Source organism: Rhipicephalus sanguineus, unplaced genomic scaffold (genome assembly GCF_013339695.2).
Source record: "Rhipicephalus sanguineus isolate Rsan-2018 unplaced genomic scaffold, BIME_Rsan_1.4 Seq883, whole genome shotgun sequence".
NCBI classification, from domain to species: Eukaryota; Metazoa; Arthropoda; class Arachnida; order Ixodida; family Ixodidae; genus Rhipicephalus; species Rhipicephalus sanguineus.
Genome location: NW_023616206.1, coordinates 37,673 through 60,001, shown reverse-complemented (window position 1 = coordinate 60,001; position 22,329 = coordinate 37,673). Strand labels below are relative to the sequence as shown.

The window sequence follows — 22,329 nt, the reverse complement described above, 5'->3', positions numbered from 1 at the left end:
GTAATAATATTTCTCGCCGGTGTCCCTTTAAAGGGACCGTGAAAAAATTTTCCCAGTAATGGTCGAATGACCTCACTTTCGGAGTTTATTGTCTAACGAATCGACTGCCGCAAACATTTTTAGAATCCGTCAAGTACGAGCGGAGTTACAGGGATTTGTCGCACGCCCTAAGCCCTTTTCTCATTCCTGTCGTCCCAACGAGCGCGCTGAAAGCTACACAGGGGGAGTTGACAAGAGAGCAAGAAGCTACGTCCCTACGTTAGCACGCGTCATGACCTTGAGCACTTTAATTTCTTGTTTTCTTCGAACGCGCGCTTCACTTTTAGTGTGATCACGAGCGCGCTGGTGTAATTATATAGCGCAGTTCTCGCATTGTAGAGCGCGTCGCGGCAAACCGCGGCGGTCGCGGTAACTACGCAGCTCACGATGCTCAAATGAGCCAATGGCCCCGTGTGAATGTGCTCTTGGTTATATGACGCAGTAGATAATGGGTACGTGGCATCATTTGTCGAGAGAAAAGCGAGTGATTTTTAGCTGACTTTGAAATTTAATTGTAAATTCCGTAGCGCGTGCTGGGCTACAACGTTTGGCTCACATGTTCGCAGGAGCCTCGACTACCAATCGGCAGCATTTTCTGGTCATGTTCAAAAAATGTTTGAGGGCCCCCCCCCCCCTTAAGCGTGCTTGGCTGGATCTGTCCGTCCAGGAAGACGCACCTGGAGGAGCGCGAGAGACGCCTCGCCCAGGTTGTCGAATTGCACGTTCTCGTTGGTCCACGTGAAGCCCAGCATGTGACAGGTGGCGCGGTCGGGAACCAGGTCGGGGTCGAGCGACTGACCCCTGGCGTCGACACAGTGCCACAGGCGACCCGCGAACACGCTCACTCCCACCACGCCAAAGATGATCCAGATGAAGGCGCACACAACGAGCACGTTGCCGATGGACGGCACCGACGAGGCCAGCGCGTCGACCTAGCAGCTGCACGGCACTATCGTCATTCCATGGGAACTCTTAGTTTACATCTAATTTGCATCTTTGAGTACTTATATGCAGTTGTTATGAACGCTGTCTGTGTGTTCGTCGCGTATACTTACAAAGCGTGCGGGACAGCAGGACTCGAGCTGTCTGTGTGAAGTGGACAGTATGCGTTGAGAGCCGTAACACAAGAGATTCGCTTTAGCAGCTGTCCCTCACAAACTCTTTACAAGATTGAATTACATTTGGCTATGGCGGATTACATTCTGTGTGGAGCTCAGTATTAAAAAAGCTTTACTTGGTTCGTGCACTTACTAACTTGTACTTACTGAGTTTTTTCAATGCTATTCTGGTTATCAAAACCCTTTCTACATTGGATAGGCAGATTGACTTAATTAATTAAATAATTATTAATTAATTAATTAATGCAAGGATTCTTAAATAACTCGATCTGTTAGCAGCACTAAAAGGCAAATCACATGTTCAGAGTCAGTGATAGATCGATTATCTCTGACAAACTTTAAGACCAGAAATTCCACCTTCATCCCCGGCAATAGGGACACGATTCGCACGGGCCTCAGAGCTCTGGTGGCGCGCAGCACGTCGATCACCGAGCCCTGCACGCCGATCACGTCGAAAACCTCGTACAGAAGCGACGTCTGCGAAACGAAGAAGGAACAGTTCTTGTGTCCGCCCATCAGCACTCTCTCGCCTCGCCATCGGCCTACAACGAAGACTTAAGTTACAAATTCATACCTCTACACGTTAATGCGGTTATCGGTGCAGCTGCCGTCTGTATACCAGGGGGGAAAGTCACAGGGTCCCTTGTGCATTCGAATAAGACAACTCGAAGGCGAAAGCCTTCTTCTTTTGCTTCTCATTCGATTGTAATGAACAGCCCCAGCACCCCGAAGCTTTCTACACCTGACGTGGTGTTCCTCCACTTCCGGGATCGGCCCACCATGACGTCATCAGATGGCGTCATGATGACGTCACACATTTCGGCTACTTGTGGCGCCATAATTAAGTCACTCGATGACTACTTTTTACCGACCTTTATTACTTAGTTTTCTTTTTGTACTATTCGTGTTGACGCCTACGAGGTATCGCGAATTGTCATCAGGTCTCGCCAAAATCAAGTCTTTGACTCATGAGCCATATAAGGCTTTCGCCTTAATAATTGCGCGTCGATACCGCAGTGCGGGCAGGCGACAGTGTCCTGCGAACGACTATTACCTTGAAAGAGGCCCGAGCACAGGGCACTGCGAACAGACATCCTATAACTGAGGCACATACCGACTGCACGATGAAGTCAAGCAGGTGCCATCCCGATGAGAAGTAAGCGTGCGGGCCCTTGGCGACAAGCACCAGGGCGACGTCCACGCTGAGCAGCACGGTGAACAGCGCACTCGCCAGCTCCAGTCGGCCGCGCACCATGGCCGGTCTCGGGCCGCCTTCCAGACACTGCTCACACATAACTCTCAATTCACAAATTCAAACGCTATAACGTGATAATAATTGTTTAGGTTTTACGTCCCAAATCCGAATATCATTATGAGAGACGCCGTAGTGGAGGGCTCCAGAAATTTCGGCCACCTGAGGTTCTTTAATGTGCACCTAAATCTAAGCACACGGGCCTCTAAAATTTCGCCTCCGTCGAAATGCGGCCGCCGCGGCCGGTATTCGATCCCGCGACCTTCTCAAATGCTATAGCAATAAGTCAAAGTAATCGAGTAAAAATTTATTTTAAAGCTTCGGTGAAAAATTGATTTTTTTAAGCGGGCCGCCTGTGTTCAATTACCCGACTAATTTACTGCAGCCGTTGACTGTCTACGCAGAACCATTTACGGTCATTTTACATGCACATGCATTGTGTCTCTTCCAGAAATTTCGAACACTGCACACGATATATTGGCGCCCTTTGGCCATCAGTGAGCTTTACGCCATAAAATGAAATGTATGAATCAATCAGTCATTGTCTACGCAATACATACCCGGAACTCAAGTCCTATCCTGGCACCTGGGTCAACTTTGACTTGTCTTTAAAATGTCTTCCTTTACAGTTGAAATCTGTAATAGCCTAGAAAGATGGCTAGCTCCTCACCAGCACGAGGCTGCTGAGCACAATGAGGAGGGCCACGAGGAGCCGGAAAGCTCGGTGGCCGGTCAGGGCTTGGGCTCGGCGCTGCGCCGCGCGCCAAGCGTTGCTCGCCCAGCCTGGGGTCCTGCGCACATACATGTGCTAGCTTAATCTTGATAGCTGAAGTTGCGAAGACGGGAGAAGGCGTATTTATTTATTTATTTATTTATTTATTTATTTATTTATTTATTTATTTATTTATTTATTTATTTATTTATTTATTTATTTATTTATTCATTTACAAGTACCTTACATGCCTCGTGGAGGCATTGTGTAAGGGGGGCGATACAAAGTAAGAACAAAGTAAGCACAAATTAGGTTAACGTCAAGCCAGTAGGAACAATGCAGAACAACATCAACAACAACAGCAAAAAATGAGGCCTGCATGCTGAGGATGTAGGCCTGCATGCTGACTAAGTGTTGACATGTCGTAAGCATGCTGACATTTCGTAACGACACGCAAAACAGAGAAGCGTGAAATTGGGGCATCGTTACGTCAACTGTATTTCTATTACTTCTTTACGTTAACACACTTACTTCTCTGCGGAGGGAAGTGTCTGCGTCCCATTGGTGACGGGTTGCTGCGAATCGCACAAAAATGAAGAAGCACTCTGAGCAAAATAAATTCGCGACATGGGCTTACCGCACAATCTCGTCTCGCCCCAATAAAATAGAGACGCCCGTTACGCTGGGCTGTTACGAATATTTACGAATAATTCAAGAAGGTTAACCGAACTTAAAACATCGGACGTGTTTGTAAACGAGTTCTGCGGATTCCTGCAAGGTGGTTGAAGGGTTACGAAAAAGATGATTGACAACCACCAGTTTGTAACACGAAGCCACCAGTAAATCCTCGAGCCAAGGCGAATTTTTCTTCAACTAGATAGCTTTCACTTCTGAGGTATCCGTATGGATTTCCTTGTGGCTTCGTGCTACAAACGGGCGGCTGTCAATTATCCCTTTAATATTGGACGTGTTTACACTTAGTAGACGGCGGACAGTTTCTAGGAAGTATTTAGAAATTTTGGCACTGGCATACATCCGCGCACTTCTCTTAAACCCCCCAAAACCACCTCCCCCGCCTCTGCTATCTGTGGTGGACCACTCGGTAGTGGGTTTAGAGCCGTTGTATTGGGATTAGGGTAATGAGTGCATTTCGTATTTTATACCGGCCTGACTGCATGAGGTGCCTGTGCAATTTGACATTCGCACGACGAGAACCTGAAGTGCAATAAGAACGGCACACGTAAGGTTGCATCTCTGGAACATTTCAAGAACCGCGTGACTGCGCTCGGCAAATGGCAACAGAGTCTGGCGTGGGGAAAGTAGATGCGCAACTCTGGCTGCCATCAGACGGCTTCTAGATTACCTCCACGCCGCCCAGCTTGCCTTTCGTGCGACGACGTGCAAATTTCTCACACCCGCGCATAGTTAGAACATAGTAAGAGAAGTTCAGTCGCAACACTTAACATTCCTATCACTGTCGACTGCTGTAAAACTACGCCTTTTCGGACGAAACTACCAATTTGTGACATTTTTGCTGGTCAAAATGATGAAGTCGTGTGAAGAACAGAAGGCAAGTGACTGGCTATTAAGTCAGCACCTTTCAAACAGTCTTATTTCTTGGTTGCGCATTGTCATCAGCCGTTGTTCTTCACGTCGTTTTCGCATTATTATGCAAGACAATACACGCAACCATATTATTCATCACACAGGGCAAAAGCACAGAAATCTGACGGAGATAAAAAATAACGTGAACGCACCCACAATCGCTTCCATTTGCGCTTGAACCAGGACTTGCAATTGCACACAATCTTCTCGAAGAGGATCTCTCCGGGCGAGTTCTGCGTTGAGAGAAAAGAAGAACTACTAAGCCCTATATCGCTGTTTTCTTTTTTTTTTTTCGAAATCATAATCAACGCATACTCTTGCGCATGGCATTTTCGATTTGGCGGATTATGATAAGCATCAAAATATAAGTGTCAGTAAGTAGGGACCTATGTGTGCTACAACATCGGCATCAACGTTTCTCTGCGCTCTCCTAAAGTCATTTCTCCGGCAATATACAGATAACAATAAAATCTCGTTTTGATCGCGTCTGCTTGCTCGCTGTGATGCAAACCACAAATGCGGCGCGATCAGAGTTGTTCTACTTGAAATGACGAAGCTGTTCGCCACGAATGTCCCGTTTCCACAACGACAGCACGTCTTGCGTTTGTAGCGAGGTTGTATTGCTGAGTGTACATATTTTATACTTGATTAATGACATTATTTTAAGCGAGGATACAACATTTGTATGTTGTAACTGTCCGAGACTGTTGACTATTTATCTTCATCGTTTTAAAATATTTAACGCTGTCCGTGTGGTCTCCTTAAGTCGCCAGTGACAGATTTTTTATTGCGATAGCAATTATATGGACAGTCTCGACGGGTTTCGCCGTCGCCGTCATGTCCTTCCTGCATGAAGTCAAAATTGATAAGATCCCCCCGCGCATTGCATGTTCTACCGCGGGTAAAAGCGCGCGAGCGGGGGCGACGAACGCGGCCGAAGCAGAGATCAAACGAGCCGGCCCATTTCCGTCGCTCGGAGGGTGCATGCGATAACATCACCCCACTCGGAAGGCCTGCCGTCGAAGCAGACAGGAAACGCCCCGCCCGTCTTTAACGACCATGAAAAGACGCGAGGTGGGGGGCGGGGGGGGGGTTGTCGCGCGAGCAGCCACTTTGAACTTTGAATCTAAGGGCGCGGTCGCTATCGCTGGCGCGAGCGCCTATCTCGACAGCCATCACAGCGAGCGGCTCGTATACCCATCTACGTGCTGCGCCCTCAACATGAAGTGACTATTCGGAGAGCATCTCCCCCTGGAGCGGCCGTATTTTCTTACACCAGCGTTTTGTAGTAATGCGAGATCGGATACAAAACAGTTAGCTGCCAGCCTCACTTCGTGTAACACTACAATTTGTTGCTATCGCATTCATTGCTTCGCCCTTGCGGTGAAACTGTGACTGTTTTTTGCCTGCGCTATCCCTAACAAATATTTGTACACAAAGTGGTCTGGTCTGCATAATACTTGAACATACATGATCAATAATTTCTTGTGCGCCGTCCCACAACTTATCGCAATACATCAACTTTTTGTTTATATGTATATAGTTTGACTGTATTAAGGGCTTGTTTATCTTCAAGCCGCCCCGCCCCGCAAATGGTGTTCCGCCCCTTTCTCATTGGCTGCTCCGAGTGAGAGAAGGCCAAGAGGCCAGTGAGATAGGTGCGGGGCGGCAGTGCCGCTTGAGGATAAATAGGCCGTAAATACGCAAGCGGCTAAAAAAACCCGGTCTCCGCACCCTCTCGACGATCCTGTCAACGTTGAAGCTGCTGAGCAGGAAAGCGAGAAAGACGTTAAGCAGCACGTAGTTGCCCACGAAGAAGACGGCGCTGTAGAAGGCCACGCATCGGAGCCTGCCGTAGCCCTCGTGGAAGCAGTTGACCAGCGGCTCGAACATGTCGCCGCAGAACAGGCGCACCATGAGAAGCACGCTGTGCATGAAATCGTGGCTGTTCCACCTGCGCCAAGTGGAGGTGGACATGGTGTAATTCCAGCGTCATTCATCGATTTAATGCATATATACGTACAATCGGCAGTACTCGGCGTTAAGAGAGGCGCACTCTGGTAAGTCTATCCAGCATGTAAGCCTATCCCAATAAAAGTTACTATGATTAAACGCAGGCAAACCAAGAATTACATGCATAGAAATACCCAAGTAAATGGGGAAGTGCCTTCCGTCGTAGCTCAATTTTTAGAGCATCGTACGCGTGAATTGAAGGCTGTGTTCGGATCCCACCGACGGAAAGGGTGATCTTTCGTCCACTTTGTTAAATTTCAATTTACGTCACAATTACTACGCTACAGTTGAAGACAACAATTAACGTCCTCCATGCTTTCCCTGGCCTAATTGTCCGTTGTATTCATTTGGCTGCGTCTAACGAGGACAAAGGAAGTTACACAAGGGCGAGTAACTCACCGCGACATCGGCTTCCGGTCTCCGGAGTCGAAGATGTCCTCGGCGGCAACGGCGAACGCCACGACCACGAGCATGATGACGAGCAGCAGGTTCATGAGCGGCTTGAGCAGCGACAGCATCATGTTGAGCATGTAGAAGAGCGTGTCCCACGTGCGAGCCACGTACACGAGCCGGAAGAGGCGGAGGAAGCGAGTGCGGACGCCCACTTCGAAGCGGAGCAGCACGAGCAAGTCGGAGGTGATGCTGCACACCACGGCGCCCAGGTCGAGCACCGAGAACTTCTTATGGAAGAAGGACCAGCCCCGAGCGGACAGCTTGATGGTCATCTCGACGGAAAAGGCCACGCTGGCCGCCTGCATTGCGGTGTTTTGAGGTGCAAGACCAAAGTTTCATATACGCGGTCTCAAGCAGTAAGCATGCGGTCTTTGCTCTCAAGCAAAGCCGACCGCAAATGCAGTGGCTCTTCGAAACAGTTGATAAAGGCTGTAAGTGTTCGGTTAAAACTCACGCTACTGCCACCTGGACTTGTGTCAATTTATTTATTTATTTATTTATTTATTTATTTATTTATTTATTTATTTATTTATTTATTTATTTATTTATTTATTTATTTATTTATACCCTCAGTGCTTACAAGAAGCGTTGTAGAGGGGAATGGCTAAGGTAAATGAATACACGCAGAAATATATATATAATAAAAGGAAGGGAAGTGAAGAACATAATTACATCAGAAAGAAAATACAAAACTACAGGTAAATGAGCACAATGGTAGCGAAGCAAAGTACACTTACATATCAAGTATCGAAAATAACACGTAAGATAAAGAAAACCATCTCCCGATAAAGGGGACCATGAGGCGATGCGAAGCCGGACAACTCTATATGTAGTTATGGTGCACGATCATGCGTAATACCGTTGGCGTTCGTTGAGGATGCTGCCGACCTCGGGCATGCTACCGACCTCGCGTCGTGGAACGCGAACAGGAACGCTACGCGCGTCGTGTCTTCCCTCTAGCCTGGCCGTTAATTCTCACAGGGAGAGCGGGGAACGCGGTCGACAGGCGCGCGAGAGGAGGGGAGTGTAGGAGAGGAGAGAGAGGGAGAGGGGACGCGCACGCGCTTGGCGCTGTCACTCGCGATCTCGTACTCCGTATGCGCAGGAGAGAATGAGGCGTAACCAGCGAGCCTCCTAGGGTGGACAACGCGCAATCTCTGGAGAGGAGCTCAAGGGTGCATGCCCAAGAGGGGGGATGGGGAGAGGGGAGTGGAGAGGAGGTGTGTGGAGAGGGTATGCGCATGCGCAGTAAGGGTGGTCATGCCACACACCACCACCACCACCACCGTATTGAACTCCGCCATAAGATGCAGCAACTGTTAGCAAAGAAAGTTACTAAGGAAAAAGCAAGATATGATCTGGCCTGTCACTCCGATCTCTGTGCGCTCAATTATCTATAACCAGCAGCCTCCTAGAGTATACAATGCGCAATCTCTATACAGAGCTCAATGCATGCTCAAGACGTAAACGACCAGCTGTTAACGACGAACTCTCGACCGTATACAATATGCTTATTCCATACCGTACCATCTAGATACTCGGGTGAAGGTGCCCCACATACACGATGTACGTACCATGTTTCCCCAGGTGAGCATGCTCTTGAACTGAGCGTTCGCGTAGCTGCCATCCAGGGCGAGAAAGAGTGTGCTGAGGATGATGAGAACGTGGATGGTGAGGTCCAGGATGGGACTCTTCTCCAACTCCAGGCACACGAGTCGCACGGTGGCCCAGTCCGCTGCGTGACAGGTCGCGCCATTTTGAACCGTCCCTCAGATCGACCACGTCAAGAAACTTGGGAGCACGTTTCACTCTCTATAGCATTTGAAGGCGATAGCCAGCTGCGCAGTTCGTAATGCATTAAGTTACACATTAGGGTACCAGACTTCCTGCGAGGCTTAACGAGCCGTAGCGTGAGGGACACGCATTAAATTACTTTGACGTAATTCTCCGTCGATTCCTATGTTCGTCCCCCTTCACTGAAGCTTTGTGCACCTGACGTGGTGTTTGTTGCACTGGCCCCCGGGATCGGCCCACCTTTGACATAGTGACGATGTCAGTTCATGACATCGTCGTGTGTCGTCACTAACGTTGGCAATCGGTGACGTCATTATGTGACGTCATTACTCGCTCGGAGAAAGTCGTGTTGGTTTTAAGACGGGGCTCACGAATGCGTCGCGCGCGAAGTCTCGCAAGGTCTCGCGCAAATCTCGCCAAGGGGAGCGCCAAAATAGCCACGACTTCCGCCTTAATAAGAGTGCTCCATGGCGAGCGCGTTCGGATACTTCGTTATCGAACACATCGTGTTAAAATCGCGAGATATGCACACAAAGCGCGCGTCTAAACCGATGCTACGCGATTATAAGGATAACCTACGCGCTTCGCGTACGGTTGTTCGCGATACTACAGCAGAGCGCTATCGGATCCCCGCGTGACTTTGTCTGGACCATCCACGCATAATAGATCGTTCTCAGCCTTTCGAAGCACCGCATATTTCTCAAATCTCAAATATTTCGTAAGATCAACCATGGCCTGACTGGATAGGCGCATGTGTGCCTGTGCAGTCCCGACATAGTTGAAATTACGAAGCACAACTTCATATAGACTGCAGTCGCCGTCTACATCGAATTCTGCTCCGCTATTGTCAAACTACGAATGCTTCGCTGTACCGCCAAGTAAATTTACGCAAATGATATTTTACAACCGATATGCCGGAGCCCTCGACGAATAGAGTGCGAATAAACAAACGAATAAATAGTTAAATAACCAAATAAAGCCTTTTTTTTAACAAATCCTAATGTCGACCGTCTTTAAAAAAGTCAGATACCACTCCATAAATCCACCAAATTATCTCTAGAGCCAATCTGCAAATATCTGACTTTATACTGTTTGTCTACAGGCCCTTATATATTATAGACCTTAGTTGGGACATCTGCGCGCCATAAATACGCGAAAGCGACGATTCGTAAACGAATACGTTTTCGCATATTATCCACTTCATTTACATAATATACGAGCGGAAGTCAGTTTTTAGCTCAGAAGCGACTGATATCCGAGTCGAGCGTTGAGTGGAAGAAAGCGGAATTCGGTCGGTCGTGTAATGCGCGGCTAAGCGAAGAGGCACTGAGGCCGGGAAAACGCAATCGAAGGCGAAAGAGAATATAGAAAATCGCAAGGTATGGTATAAATGCCGGCTGCTTGAAGAATGGAAGCGATAACAGATCGCCGGAAGCAGGGGCGTAGCCAGGGGGGGGGGGAGAAAGTTCAACCGCCCCCCCCCCCCCGAATTTTTTCAGTTTTGCTTGCGTATATATACACGTACACATACAAACCTACGCACAAACATATAGAAAGTACGGTTGAAGACCCCCCCCCCCCCCGGTAAAAATTTCTGGCTACGCCTTTGGCTGGGAGAGCCTTCCGTCTTTCAGTAAACTTTAGAAGACTGATGGTGAAATTGATACTTTGCATATATAAACTAAAGAACAATCGGCAGGAATGCAGAATGATGTGGGTGCCTAGAGACAATGTAAATTACTTCTTAATACCTTTAGCACGGTTACCAGAAAAAAAGCAAGCGACGTTTCTCAGCGTACCTCGCAGAGGGATGTCCACTCGAGATCCCGAATGCTGACGTTGTGGACGGCTGGCACCCTGCGTACAATACGAGCGCGTGCGTCGATAGTCATGCAGGCTTTCGGCACTCAGATGTACGAAACCGCTTCGACAAAGACGCTTGCGACAAGGTGCCCCGCCGAAGACAAGTCGTCTTGTCGAAACGTCAATCGGCTTGCGGCTGATGCTAGCGTCGATTGATTGATTGATTGATTGATTGATTGATTGATGGATTGATTGATTGATTGATTGATTGATTGATTGATGTTGCCCAGTAGGCCGTCACGGGGAGGATACTACATAGTGGGAGGGGGGATGCAGTCATATTAATAAACGCGATGCATATTCTGCAGAATAACGACAATATACGGTGCAACAATAAAAAAACAGCAATTCAACACTAGGGCAACTAATACGAAAGAAAATATGAACAAAAAAACAACAATCAACTCAATATTACTACACATTTCCATCACAGAAAAGTAAATCTTGGAATTTCTTTATGTCAGCTTCAGTAGCAATGTCTGATGGCAAATTGTTTAACCAAAAGATTGTTCGAGGAATGAATGAGTTGGCATAAGACGATGAATGGCTCTATGTGCGTATAACTTTGAAAGGATGATCACTACACGGAGATATGGCGTGGGGTGACGGAAAAAATCGTTGTCAGTAAATGGATGGTTACAAAGCTTATGGAAAAGTGTTAAACGAGCAAGTTTACGGCGATACGATAGGTCTTCCAGTCCGGCCCATTCTTTTTTATTCTTATTATTATTAAAGTGATAGACCGAAATGATAGGCCTCTATCTATCACTTTGGAAAGACAGGTGATCTTCTGTTCCCTGTAGTCTCTATTCTGTGGTAACACTTCGCGTTCTGAAACAGATAACGCGTCCTCCTTAGAGCAGCGCGGATATCTGAAACTTGAGAATGAAAAATCGAATAGTGTCATATACGATTCAGTTTTCGAATCGGAGGTCACCATTCGTTACTATGAGACTCATTATTTGTTACTACGAAGCTGATTGATTTTTTTTAATTAAAAAGTATTGTCAATTTCCGTGCGAGTGTGAATACGTGCGTGTATTCAAAATATCCGCACAAACGTTTCAGACACCTCACATTCACGATGCGTACCGCCACTGGCGCTACTGCAGCAGAGAGCGGCTGCTCGTGCGCGTCGATGTACTGCTCGCCATTACTGGTGCCGGACGGTCGCTTCGGTACGCGCGTGGCGGCTCGCAGCAGAGGCCGGGGTGCATTCGCCGCGTCTACGACCATGTCGGCGAAAGCGCCGAAGCCCAGCTCGCGGGTCAGGGCCTCCCCTTCACCGCGGCGAAGCCGCTGCTGAAAGCGAAGCTGACGCACCTGCGACAGTCCAACGTGCGCAATCTTCTTCAGTTGGACATTTAGAGAGCAGCTGCAAGGTATACTAAAACAATGAGCAGGAGGGCCAATAACGATAAAGCAAGAATTGCGGATCCTTTCGTATGGGCAGCGTAACCATTTTAGCCGTGCCGCTAGTATCGAAGGGTGAGTAGGAGTACATAATGGGCATGGCTTTACCAACTAAACCACTGGCTGGCTCAGTTCAGCCTCAATTTCGCACAATGGAAGGACGTCTGGTACAAAGATAGCACAAAAACAGCCGATGTCGCAAAAATTTGTTTCGCGTGAGTAAGCCGAACTGGGCTAAATGGTACACTATCACGACAGAAACAAACAGCACTAGAGACGGGACGGTAAGACGGGACGGTCAGCGCCTGATTGTCTACCGTTCCCTCACCGTCCCTACGTTAGTGCTGATTCGTTCTCGCCCAATGGTTTCAGTTTGAAGCACAACGTTTGCGGTCATTACTTATAACCTGTTTCGCTCACAGCAAAGCCGACAGGCCCCTCGTCTGCAGCGACGTCACAGAGAAAACTGAAATTTTTCCTGCCCCCAACGGGAGTAACAGCTGTGCTCTCCGTAACCCCCACGGACTGTAAAAAGCGCGTCTCACCGTACCGTCACAGGAGGGGTTTCCTTATAGCATAGCGTAGTGAAAAACGCGATATTTATATCGCGTATTGAGGCTAAAGGTACGTATACCGTTCTTTCTTTGCATTTTACCAGTGTGCTCATTAAATGCGCAGCGTTGTGCGTTCACGGGCACGCGTGCATGCACTCGTGATCCAGGAGGGTGAGTTCCAAAGCGTACCTTGTGGGCGCTAGGTATCTGAGCGAGGCTGACGAGCGGCTGGACGTACAGGTGGTCCACATTGACCTCGAAATCACTTATCTCTTGGAAGAGTGTCAAGTCCATTAGGGACCCTTGCTCCATCTGCAAGAGATGAAGTCCACCAGTAGACTCGTTGACGCCGTGACCTTTTTCCAGCTACATGAACTCGTACATTCTAAAGTTTCAGTGGGTCATCTCCAAAATCGATCACGCGACTGCTTTTCCGCACAACAAAATGGCATGGTAAAATGGCACAACAACGACAGGACATTAACAAGGGCAGGATACCGATGAGACTTCACTGAGCAGCACCAAATTAAGGCAGCGATTTCGCAACGTTCTTGTGGGAAGATCGGAATGATAATACACTACTGAATCGTGCACAAACTATGCTGCACGAGCGCATACTTACTCCTTTTACCTCTAAAGCATACGTGCAGGCTCCGAAAATATCTCCAAATATGCGTCGAAGACGCTAAAACCTCCACAGGAACAGCTAAGCGCGGTAGCTATGCAGTATAGTGTATTGGTAAGCTAACTGTGCCTAACGAGACGTGAGTTTGATTCGGCATAAAAGCAATGGCTTGTTTGTTTTTTCTACATAATGAGTTCGAGCTGAGGCTAAGGATATGCGTCAAAACGTGGGATATGCGACGACGACAGCGGTGTAACCCGAAATATTGACAAACGACGACCAGAACTGTAGTCTCTATTTTTTAACTGTTGTCGCAGTAAATATTGTTAGTGAAAAAAAAAAGAAATACAATTGCCTACAGCGATTGACAACACAACCTGAGCTCACGGGATAGTGCGCACACGCGCGTAATCATCCTGTGCTTTTTAAAGGAACCAAGCTATGCAGGTTAATCATACGAGGGTAATGTTTCGCGGAGTTCAGAAATCAAAACAGCCGTCCGCGACGGAATGAAGACGACACCGCATCAAAGGCAGACTTGAGGATTTCTGGTGAGTCCGCGGTAAGAGATCGTGCTCCGATTTGGCGGAGGTGTACAAGGATGATCCCAGCTGCCTTACCTGTTGTCTGCGAGCTCGCTTGAGGTTGTTCTCTCCGACGTAGGTGTGCACGGTGACGGCAAGCATGAGGTTGATCAGGTACGCCGAGCCGAACATCACGGTGCACAGGAAGAGCGGGAAGCATGCAGGACCGACAGCCTGCAGTAACTGCACAGGCATGGAACGAAATGTAAATGTACAGCAAATGTCGCGACTCTGTTATGTCACGCATAAAGAGAAACAGAGCTGACAGAATACCGTGGACAGTAGCGAGTTCGCGATGTAACAAAATTTTCTGCAGCATGTTACACTCTCTGTAACACTTGAAGGCGAAAGCGCGCTGCACACTTGGTAATACATTAAGTGACACAATCGGGGCCCAGACTTCTTACAAGACGAGCCGCAATGCGAGAGAAACGCATTAAATTACTTCGACATTCTCAGTCGATTGCAGGCACGAGTAGCTTACAAGTAATTGCGAGTTTCATCAACCAACGCTTCAGTCGATATGCTACGACATAGTATACGGCACATCAAACAAGTAGGGGTGTGCGAACATTCGCGTTTCGAATTCGAATCGAATAATACCTAATCGAATAATTCGATTCCACTTTCGAATAGCTAGTATTCGAAGTTTCGAATAATTCGACACGACGAATATTTAAATGCGACAGACGTCAATGGTGCAACTTGGTTAGTGTAAGGTGGCTAAAAGTAACACTAACGTCGTTACAGTCGGCCTTTCGTTAAAATTTTGACTGATATCTTGGTTCAAAGGCGAGCGCGTGTTTATTTTAAAGGAGATCATGTCATTTTAGCACGTAAAAAACACACATGAGAAAACTGTCAAGCCCGTCGCAACTTCGCTTCCGAAACGAAAGCACGGACGTCTTGCCTTCTTCGGTCGCGTATGCCGCAAACGCCGTAAAAAATCCCGACTTCCGCCCGCGAAAACCTTCGGTGAATGGCTTCACATGCGAAAATTTGTTCACGCTGCGTCGCTGCCGCACAACACCACTTGTTTAGAAACTCGCATCGTTACGGCGCGCAGTTAAAACACTGCTGTGAATGGGCGCCCGAAGATTTTTGGGCCCGGAGCACTCATGACGATGGAACACAACATTGCAGTTGTTTTTTCATTCAATTTTCAATAAAATCTTTGGTATTCGATATTCGATTCGATATTTGATATTTTTGGCCACTATTCGGCACTATTCGATTCGAATTCGATTCGAGATGAAATTTCACTATTTGCACACCCCTACAAACAAGCACAATGAGCTGCCTGTAAAGCGTGCTTCTCCTTAAAATGAATAACTATGCAGAGAAAGCATAGATACAAAAGACCAACTTGTGAGCCGGCGCTTGTTTCTCTGGAAAAGACACGCTACGAAAGGGAAAGTGAGAGAAACGGTACAGTACAAACACGAGGGGTAGGAGAGAGGTAGGAGAGGGATAGGAGATGGGAGGGAGAGGGGAGGGAGAGGGGGAAGGGGGAGGGGGGATTCGCGAGTCGGCGCTTGTTTCTCTGGAAATGACACGCTATAGGGAAGTGAAGGCGAGAGAAGCTATACAGTGTAAACGCAGGTAGAATGAAAGGGAGGCGGGGCGGGGATTAGACACACCATGTTGTACGGGATGTTCCAGTTGTCGAGGCTGAATATGTTGAAGGTGGTAAGCACAGCGTCCACCACGTTGTCGTAGGACGGGAACACGCGTCGCTCCTCCACCACGTCCACCGTCACGCACGAGAAACCCGGCTCGCAGGTACTGCACGAACGAAGTTGTCAAAACGATGAAAACAGACAAATGAGCGATGCTTGACAACCACTTAGCGCTGCCCGGCAGCGCCGTTTAATCGTGTAGCGGTGATGACGCGTACTAGAGACATTACCGATTCGAAATGGAATATGAGAGAGTTGGTAGTCAATTGCAACAAAAAAAGAAGTTTCGCGCTAGACGACTCAGAAAATGACGGAGGATACCGAACACACGAAGTGCTTCGTGTGTTCTGTACGCCCTTTCTTCATCTGCATAATCTAACGCAATAGTTTTTCGATGGCAAGTCACTTATCTTTCAAGCGTTAGCTAAACATTGAGAAGTGGGTTAGAATCAGTGGAGATCGTTTAATGTAGAATGACGCTTGCAACGTACGTACGCTACGTTCATGCGGACTTCAAGAAAACAAAGTAAGAGTGAGGGGACTGCAGAAGAAGTGAGCCGTTTCACATTGGAAATGCAGCATTTACAGTGGCATGACCGACGGCCCGCTGAGATGATCTCAACACCCACTTGTATATCAAGCAGGGACTGCTTAACCCTGATGCACATCTTTGCATAGTTATTTTTAGCGGTCTCGCAGTCTTCATCACGTCCACTGTTAAAGTGAACATCAAATTAGTATTTCGGGACTGATTAGAGCGTAATTTCGACACGAGCGCCTAGGCAATTATTTATTTTTTTGCTAATACATGCCAACAACGCGCTACACCAAATGTTACGTTTATATGTGGATAGTACAACGAAGTTATGTTGTTCTCAATATCGAACGTCACACGGTCCCTAGTGCATTCGCCTAAGACGACTCGAAGGTGAAAGCCATCTTCTTTTTTTATTATTTTTTTTCTCAGTCGAGTGCATTTATCCTTCCGCCCTCGTTCCCACTAAAGCCTTCTGCACCTCCGTGGCGCCACACTTTTCCGGGTTCGGTCCACGTTTAACCAACCGACGACGGGATGTGATGGCGTCATGTGACATCACAAAATTATGCTATCTGTGACGTCACCACGACGTCATCCGTGGTCACGTGACTTTTTGTAACACTCGTGCTGACGCCGACGGTCACTTTTCGTGTTTGGTTAGGCATCCAACGTACGTATTATCGCTTCGACTAGCCTGTAGAAGACAGTGTGGTAGAAGACAGTGTGTGCTTCGAACAGACTGCACTCACTAGGCAGCCAGTAGGTTACCGCAGGCAAAGCCCAACCGGTCGCGATCCTCGTCCTCGTCAACGCCCGTGCGCATCCAGAGGCTGCGGTTGTTCGCCATGTGCTTGTACAGCTGCGCGTCCACCACACCCAGTCGTTCGCTGCTTACCACGCAGCGCCGCTTCAGCACCGACATGAACATCTGCGCGAGAGGAGTGAGTGAGTTAAGACTTTATTCTTCATCGATGTTTATGGAGGTAGTGCGTCCGCCAGGCGATGCCTGGCGGCCCCCTCCACCGCTCCAGCTATAATAATAATAATTGTTTGGGTTTAACGTACCAAAACCACGATATGGTTATGAGGGACGCCGTAGTGGAGGGCTCCGTAAATTTCGACCACCTGGGGTTCTTTAACGTGCACCCAAATTTAAATACACGGGCCTCTAGCATTTTCGCCTCCATCGAAAATGCGGCCGCTGCGGCCGGGATTCGATCCCGCGATCTTCGGGTCAGCAGTCGAGTACCATAACCACTAGACCACCACGGCGGGTCTCCGCTCTAGCTATGGCCCGGACCTGCATCTCCAGGCTAGTTGTGTTGAGGACTTCCAAACCTAACCTTACCGGAGCTAACCTAACCTAAAAGAACCGGCGCGCTTCTACGAGAGGTTGGAAGTTTTGAGACCCGCATTTATTTCGTTATTGCGCAAGACTGCCTTTGGAGTGAGGTGCTGAACCACTGTTTTGCTTCGTTATTGCGCAAAGCTTGCTACCTTTGCAGTTAATAAAACCCGTTTAATTTTTCAATTAGGCCCACGGCTTCGTTACAAAAATAAAACTTGACGCTAAAGACGACAACACGCACCCAAAGCATGAAACGTATTTGGAGCGGTTTGTTGTAAATGGGAAGTTAATGGGACGCGTCTTTTTTTTTCTTTTTCAGCGTTTCTTCCTCGTGAAATACGATGCCCATACAAGTGAGCAGAAAAAGCAGCGTGCTTTTAGGACAATAGGACAAATCACTCTCATTATTTTCATATTACGGACCAAGCGAGAACAGAAGAGGCACGATTTAAAAAAAAAAAAAAGTCGCACACTGGTGCTTGGATCCTCCCTCGCCTTTTGACGCTTTCCTTTCGAGCTGAATGTATATCAAAATGCCCAGGTTTTGTTTATGTTGTAGTACGATATCGTTACATTAATAAGTACGCATTATCACAAACCTAACTGTCCTGTTTGATCAATCACAAAGTAAGAAACATCTACAGAAAAAAATGCACGATGTAATAACTCAGTGTCCTAAGGCGTACTTGACTCCTACACAGGGAGTAAAGTAAGGAATGAAAGCAGTGACTTCAGAAGGGACGGTAAGGTGGATCCCAATTCTCGTACATTTTGATGCTATTGTTCGAGCGCGAGGAAAACAAACAGAGAGATTTGTCACCCCAGAGGATAGCTACTGAGGACATGCAACTTCCACGTCATTCTGTCTAAGCATGAAGCAGTGCGTAGTTCCTCCCACCTGTAGGCCGAACGTGGCGAACACCCAGATGCAGAAGAACAGCAGCACAATCAGCTCCAGCATGCGCGTCGTCGCCTTGATGATGGTGTTCACGATGTCCCGCAGACCTGCTCGGCGCATCGAAATTTTATTAGACTGGCGTTTGTAGCAGTGCTGTGGCGAGTTAACAATCCAACTCCCTATTCATGAGGGTAAATTTCCTTATTGTAATGAACCGATTGAGCTCACGTGCGCAAATCCAGGCAGGCGTCGGCGTCGACAATAAAAAACGAACGATGGATTGATATACAATGTCCCGACTTTGATCAAAAGGGCGCGCGCGCTATCTCGACTGAGATTAGTAAACGGCTCATACCCTTGTACGTGTTGTGCTCTCAACGCGAAGTGAGCGTTGAGACGACCGTCAACACGACAACTGCTTCGCTCCGTGAAGCGGCCGTATTTCCTTATGCCAGCGTTTTGTAGAGTTACGCCTGATCGGATGTTGAAGGAGTGAGCTGCTATAGCCTTACTTCGTATAACACTCCAATTTGTTGCTGTCGCATTCATTGCTTCGCCCGTACGGCGAAAATTACTTTTTTCTTCTTTCTATTTCTGGTTTTCACTTAAACCATGGGTAATTTCCCTTATGCTTTCCATGGCGTCATATGACTGTGATTAACAAAGTTGAAGCTTTTTGATTACCATTTTCTTGTTACAGGACAATGGGTACTGCGAGGGAGACAGAGAGAGAGAGAGAAGACCTGCGCTCAAATTTTTTTTTGTACTTATTGTGTCAATTTTAGACAAACAAGAAACGTACGCAATTTGCCAGTCCCTTTTAGGACTTGGACAGCTCAACGTCGTTGCATTCTGCACCCCATATTTCTGACGACGTATGGATTATTCATGCAGTACACAGGCATAGCCAATTTTCAATATTTCCTGGGGTACTGCGCAAACCATGCCGGCGGTAATTATTGGATTATAGGAAAGAGGCGCAAGCCCTAGGGACAACTGCGCAAACGCGCGTGTTTGTACAAGCCCTCGCTTCGCTTCGTCTTCTCGAGCTTTGTAAACACACACACACACACACACACACACACTCTCTCCACTGCGGCTAGCGGATGAGATTATACCGGACACGAACGGATGCCTCCATGCGGTGCCTTGTTGATACGGAAGTAGCATGGCCATTACGCTAATACGCCTTGCTTGCGTTCGTTATGCCGGCGAAAGGAAAACAAACAGACCATGGCGCCACTGCTCTACAGGAATTTATACACCACCCACCCCACCCCTGCCCTGTGCACCCCCTAACAACCTCCCAGGAGGATCCCAACATCCCCCCAAAAATTATTCCCAAACTATCCTACCCCTACCCTCCTACCTATACAGACAGGCACTCTTTTACAGTCCCCTCCATTCTGGTAACACCCCTCCTCAAAAGCGAAATTCTGGATAAACCCCTGTTGTCTTCAATACTGGATAGCGCGGATTCCACAAAGGACAAAGAAAGAACACTGATGCACAGGACAAGCACTTGTCCTGTGCATCATCTTTCTTTCTTTGCCCTCTGTCGAATCCGCACAAAACCAGTATTTAAGATTATGAACCAACTGGCCCGGCAACGAATTTTGTTAAACCATGTTGCTGTACACGACTTCAACCTCCTTTCCCCCACTTCCCACACACACACACGTATTCGCCTTGAAATGAAGGTAAGAAAATTTGCCTGCTCTTAACAGATAGCCGTTTTCATATATCATGGCATACAAACGACTACATTATTAGGCGGAGAAAGCATGGTTACCTAGGAAGATGGTGAGCACCTTGAAGAGGCGGAAAGGCCGGAACGAATTCAGTAGCTGTAGCTGCGCGCCCAGCCCGACGGCCGTGCCAAACAGCTCGATGGCCCTGCGCGAAGATAGGATATAAGCTTCCCTACTGAACACATACTGGGGCCACAGTAAGCTGCCCGCAAGAATGACGTGTCACTGGTTGACTGATTAGATAGTAATAGATATTGCTAGTAAATAAAAAATGTATTTGTCCAAGACGACTCGAAGGCGAAAGTACTCTTCTTATTTATTCTTATACGATTGTATTCATATCTCCCCCCTCCCCTCCCCCCCCCCCCCCCCCCCCCCCCCCCGAAAGCTATCTGCACCTAACGTGGTTTTACACTACCTCCAGGGTCCGCCCACCTTCGGCAAGGCGACAATGACATCATCATGCGACGTCACTTTATGTGACGTCATGATAGCGTCACACTCTTTCGCGATCTGTGACGTCCCGTATGATTTTTCCATCATATGATGAGTTTTCGCATCACTCGTGTTGACGCCGACGCCGCCGACGACGACGGTCAATGTCCGTGTTTCACGAGGCACCTAAGGCTTTCCCCTTAATAAATGAAACCTCTTACATTCCAGATCCACCGCAACGCGGCAGCCGAGGCTGATTCAGGACTGCGACCTCCATGCTCTTAACGTTATATACCTCACGTACCTCGGTCCCCAGCAGAGAATTGCCATGGTATGGAAATGTTTTCTACAACGACCAGCTCACCCGGCACAGGTGACGACAAAGTCCAGGCAGTTCCAGAGCTCGCTCAGGAAGCTGTACTTGTGCATCACGAATCCCCGTGCCGCCGCACGGATCATGATGTCAATTGTGAAGAGGGCGAGGAACAGCAAGCTGTAAAGCACATAACGCATTGTAATAACGCACCTCCCTCTTATTTATTTATATTTTTAGGAGAGGGGGCCACTTGTCGCAATCTGCAGCATTGGAATATCTTTCATTTCTTACTAGCAGAGACTGTACCTGCTACGTTTTTCTTCTTTTGGTTGGTGTAGCGCTCACGTGGACGAGGACGAATATTAAGAAAAGCGTCCTCGTCCACATGAGCGCTGCGTCAACCAAAAGATGAATTCATAGAAAGTATAGCTCTATCTTCACTCCTAATCCATGTTTTTCGTTTTCTTGAAAACGCGCACGGCAGTTTCAGTGTAGGGCTTTCGAGAAAGGCGTAAGACGGCATTAGCAGCCTTGCCGAAACATTTCCGCATTTCAGTTTAATTATTCACCTGTACATCGCGTACAATTTCAGCTGAAGTGCAAAATTTTCCGTTTCAATACAATGTCCTTATTCCGCAAGCGCCTAGTTAGAATGGGAGCGATTGGTCCAGCATTACAGGCGTTGTAGACGTGGGCAAACAGAGTCATGGTTTAGCCTATACCCGATTGCATAGGTTCGCTGCATCACCGATACACTGTAACATGTAGTGCATCTGCAGTGGCAAGGTTCTTCCACAACGATTCTTGACGCCCTTTACAGCAGTAAGATCTTGAAAATCAGACTGCGTGCACCCTAGGTTAAATGAGAACGGTGTAAATATACGCGGCGATGCTATGAAGAAAAAGTGACTGAGGTTGAACTTTTATAAATCTAGTAATCGCGAGCGAAAGGTATGTTTGGCTTGGTTTTGAAAAAAGGCTATGCCCACAGTGTTTCACTAAACATTCGCCTGGTCACGTGGTACAGCAGCGGCGAGGCTCTGAGCGAGCGCAGCTGCGACGCCTCTCAGCAGCGTATCACGCGGCGTGACGTCACGCCTTCCACACTTGCGCCCTGGCGGCACAAGGTCATTGCGACGCGATGAATGACCTTGGGAGACAGCGCAGTAGAGCTTCCGCTCTACTAGAGACTCACTCGAGGAACCAGTTGCGGTACTTAAGGGCCAGCATGAGCGTGTTGAGGAGCACCAGGGCTAGAACGAACATGTCCAAGTATCTGAGATACGAACGACGTCAAGGTGCAAGACAAAAGTGCTGCGTGGCTCCGAAGCACGATGTG

At 47.9% G+C, this 22,329-nt stretch overlaps 1 protein-coding gene across 1 annotated transcript; it reads right to left on the bottom strand.

Moving 5' to 3' along the window:
• Positions 1 to 716: 716 nt before the first annotated feature.
• On the bottom strand, positions 717 to 21,187 carry LOC119378580 (sodium channel protein type 4 subunit alpha A-like; the record flags this gene model as incomplete). Its single annotated transcript, XM_049411777.1, has 17 exons — positions 21,039 to 21,187; positions 20,281 to 20,384; positions 18,489 to 18,595; positions 16,992 to 17,170; positions 15,666 to 15,810; positions 14,062 to 14,208; positions 13,006 to 13,128; positions 11,927 to 12,172; positions 10,786 to 10,843; positions 8,767 to 8,927; positions 7,139 to 7,491; positions 6,461 to 6,680; positions 4,883 to 4,959; positions 3,080 to 3,200; positions 2,272 to 2,439; positions 1,503 to 1,634; positions 717 to 971 (listed from the first exon to the last, which is right to left on the bottom strand). Coding segments are annotated over exons 1-17 (2,745 nt in total), but the record flags the coding sequence as incomplete, so codon positions are not given.
• Positions 21,188 to 22,329: the final 1,142 nt, after the last annotated feature.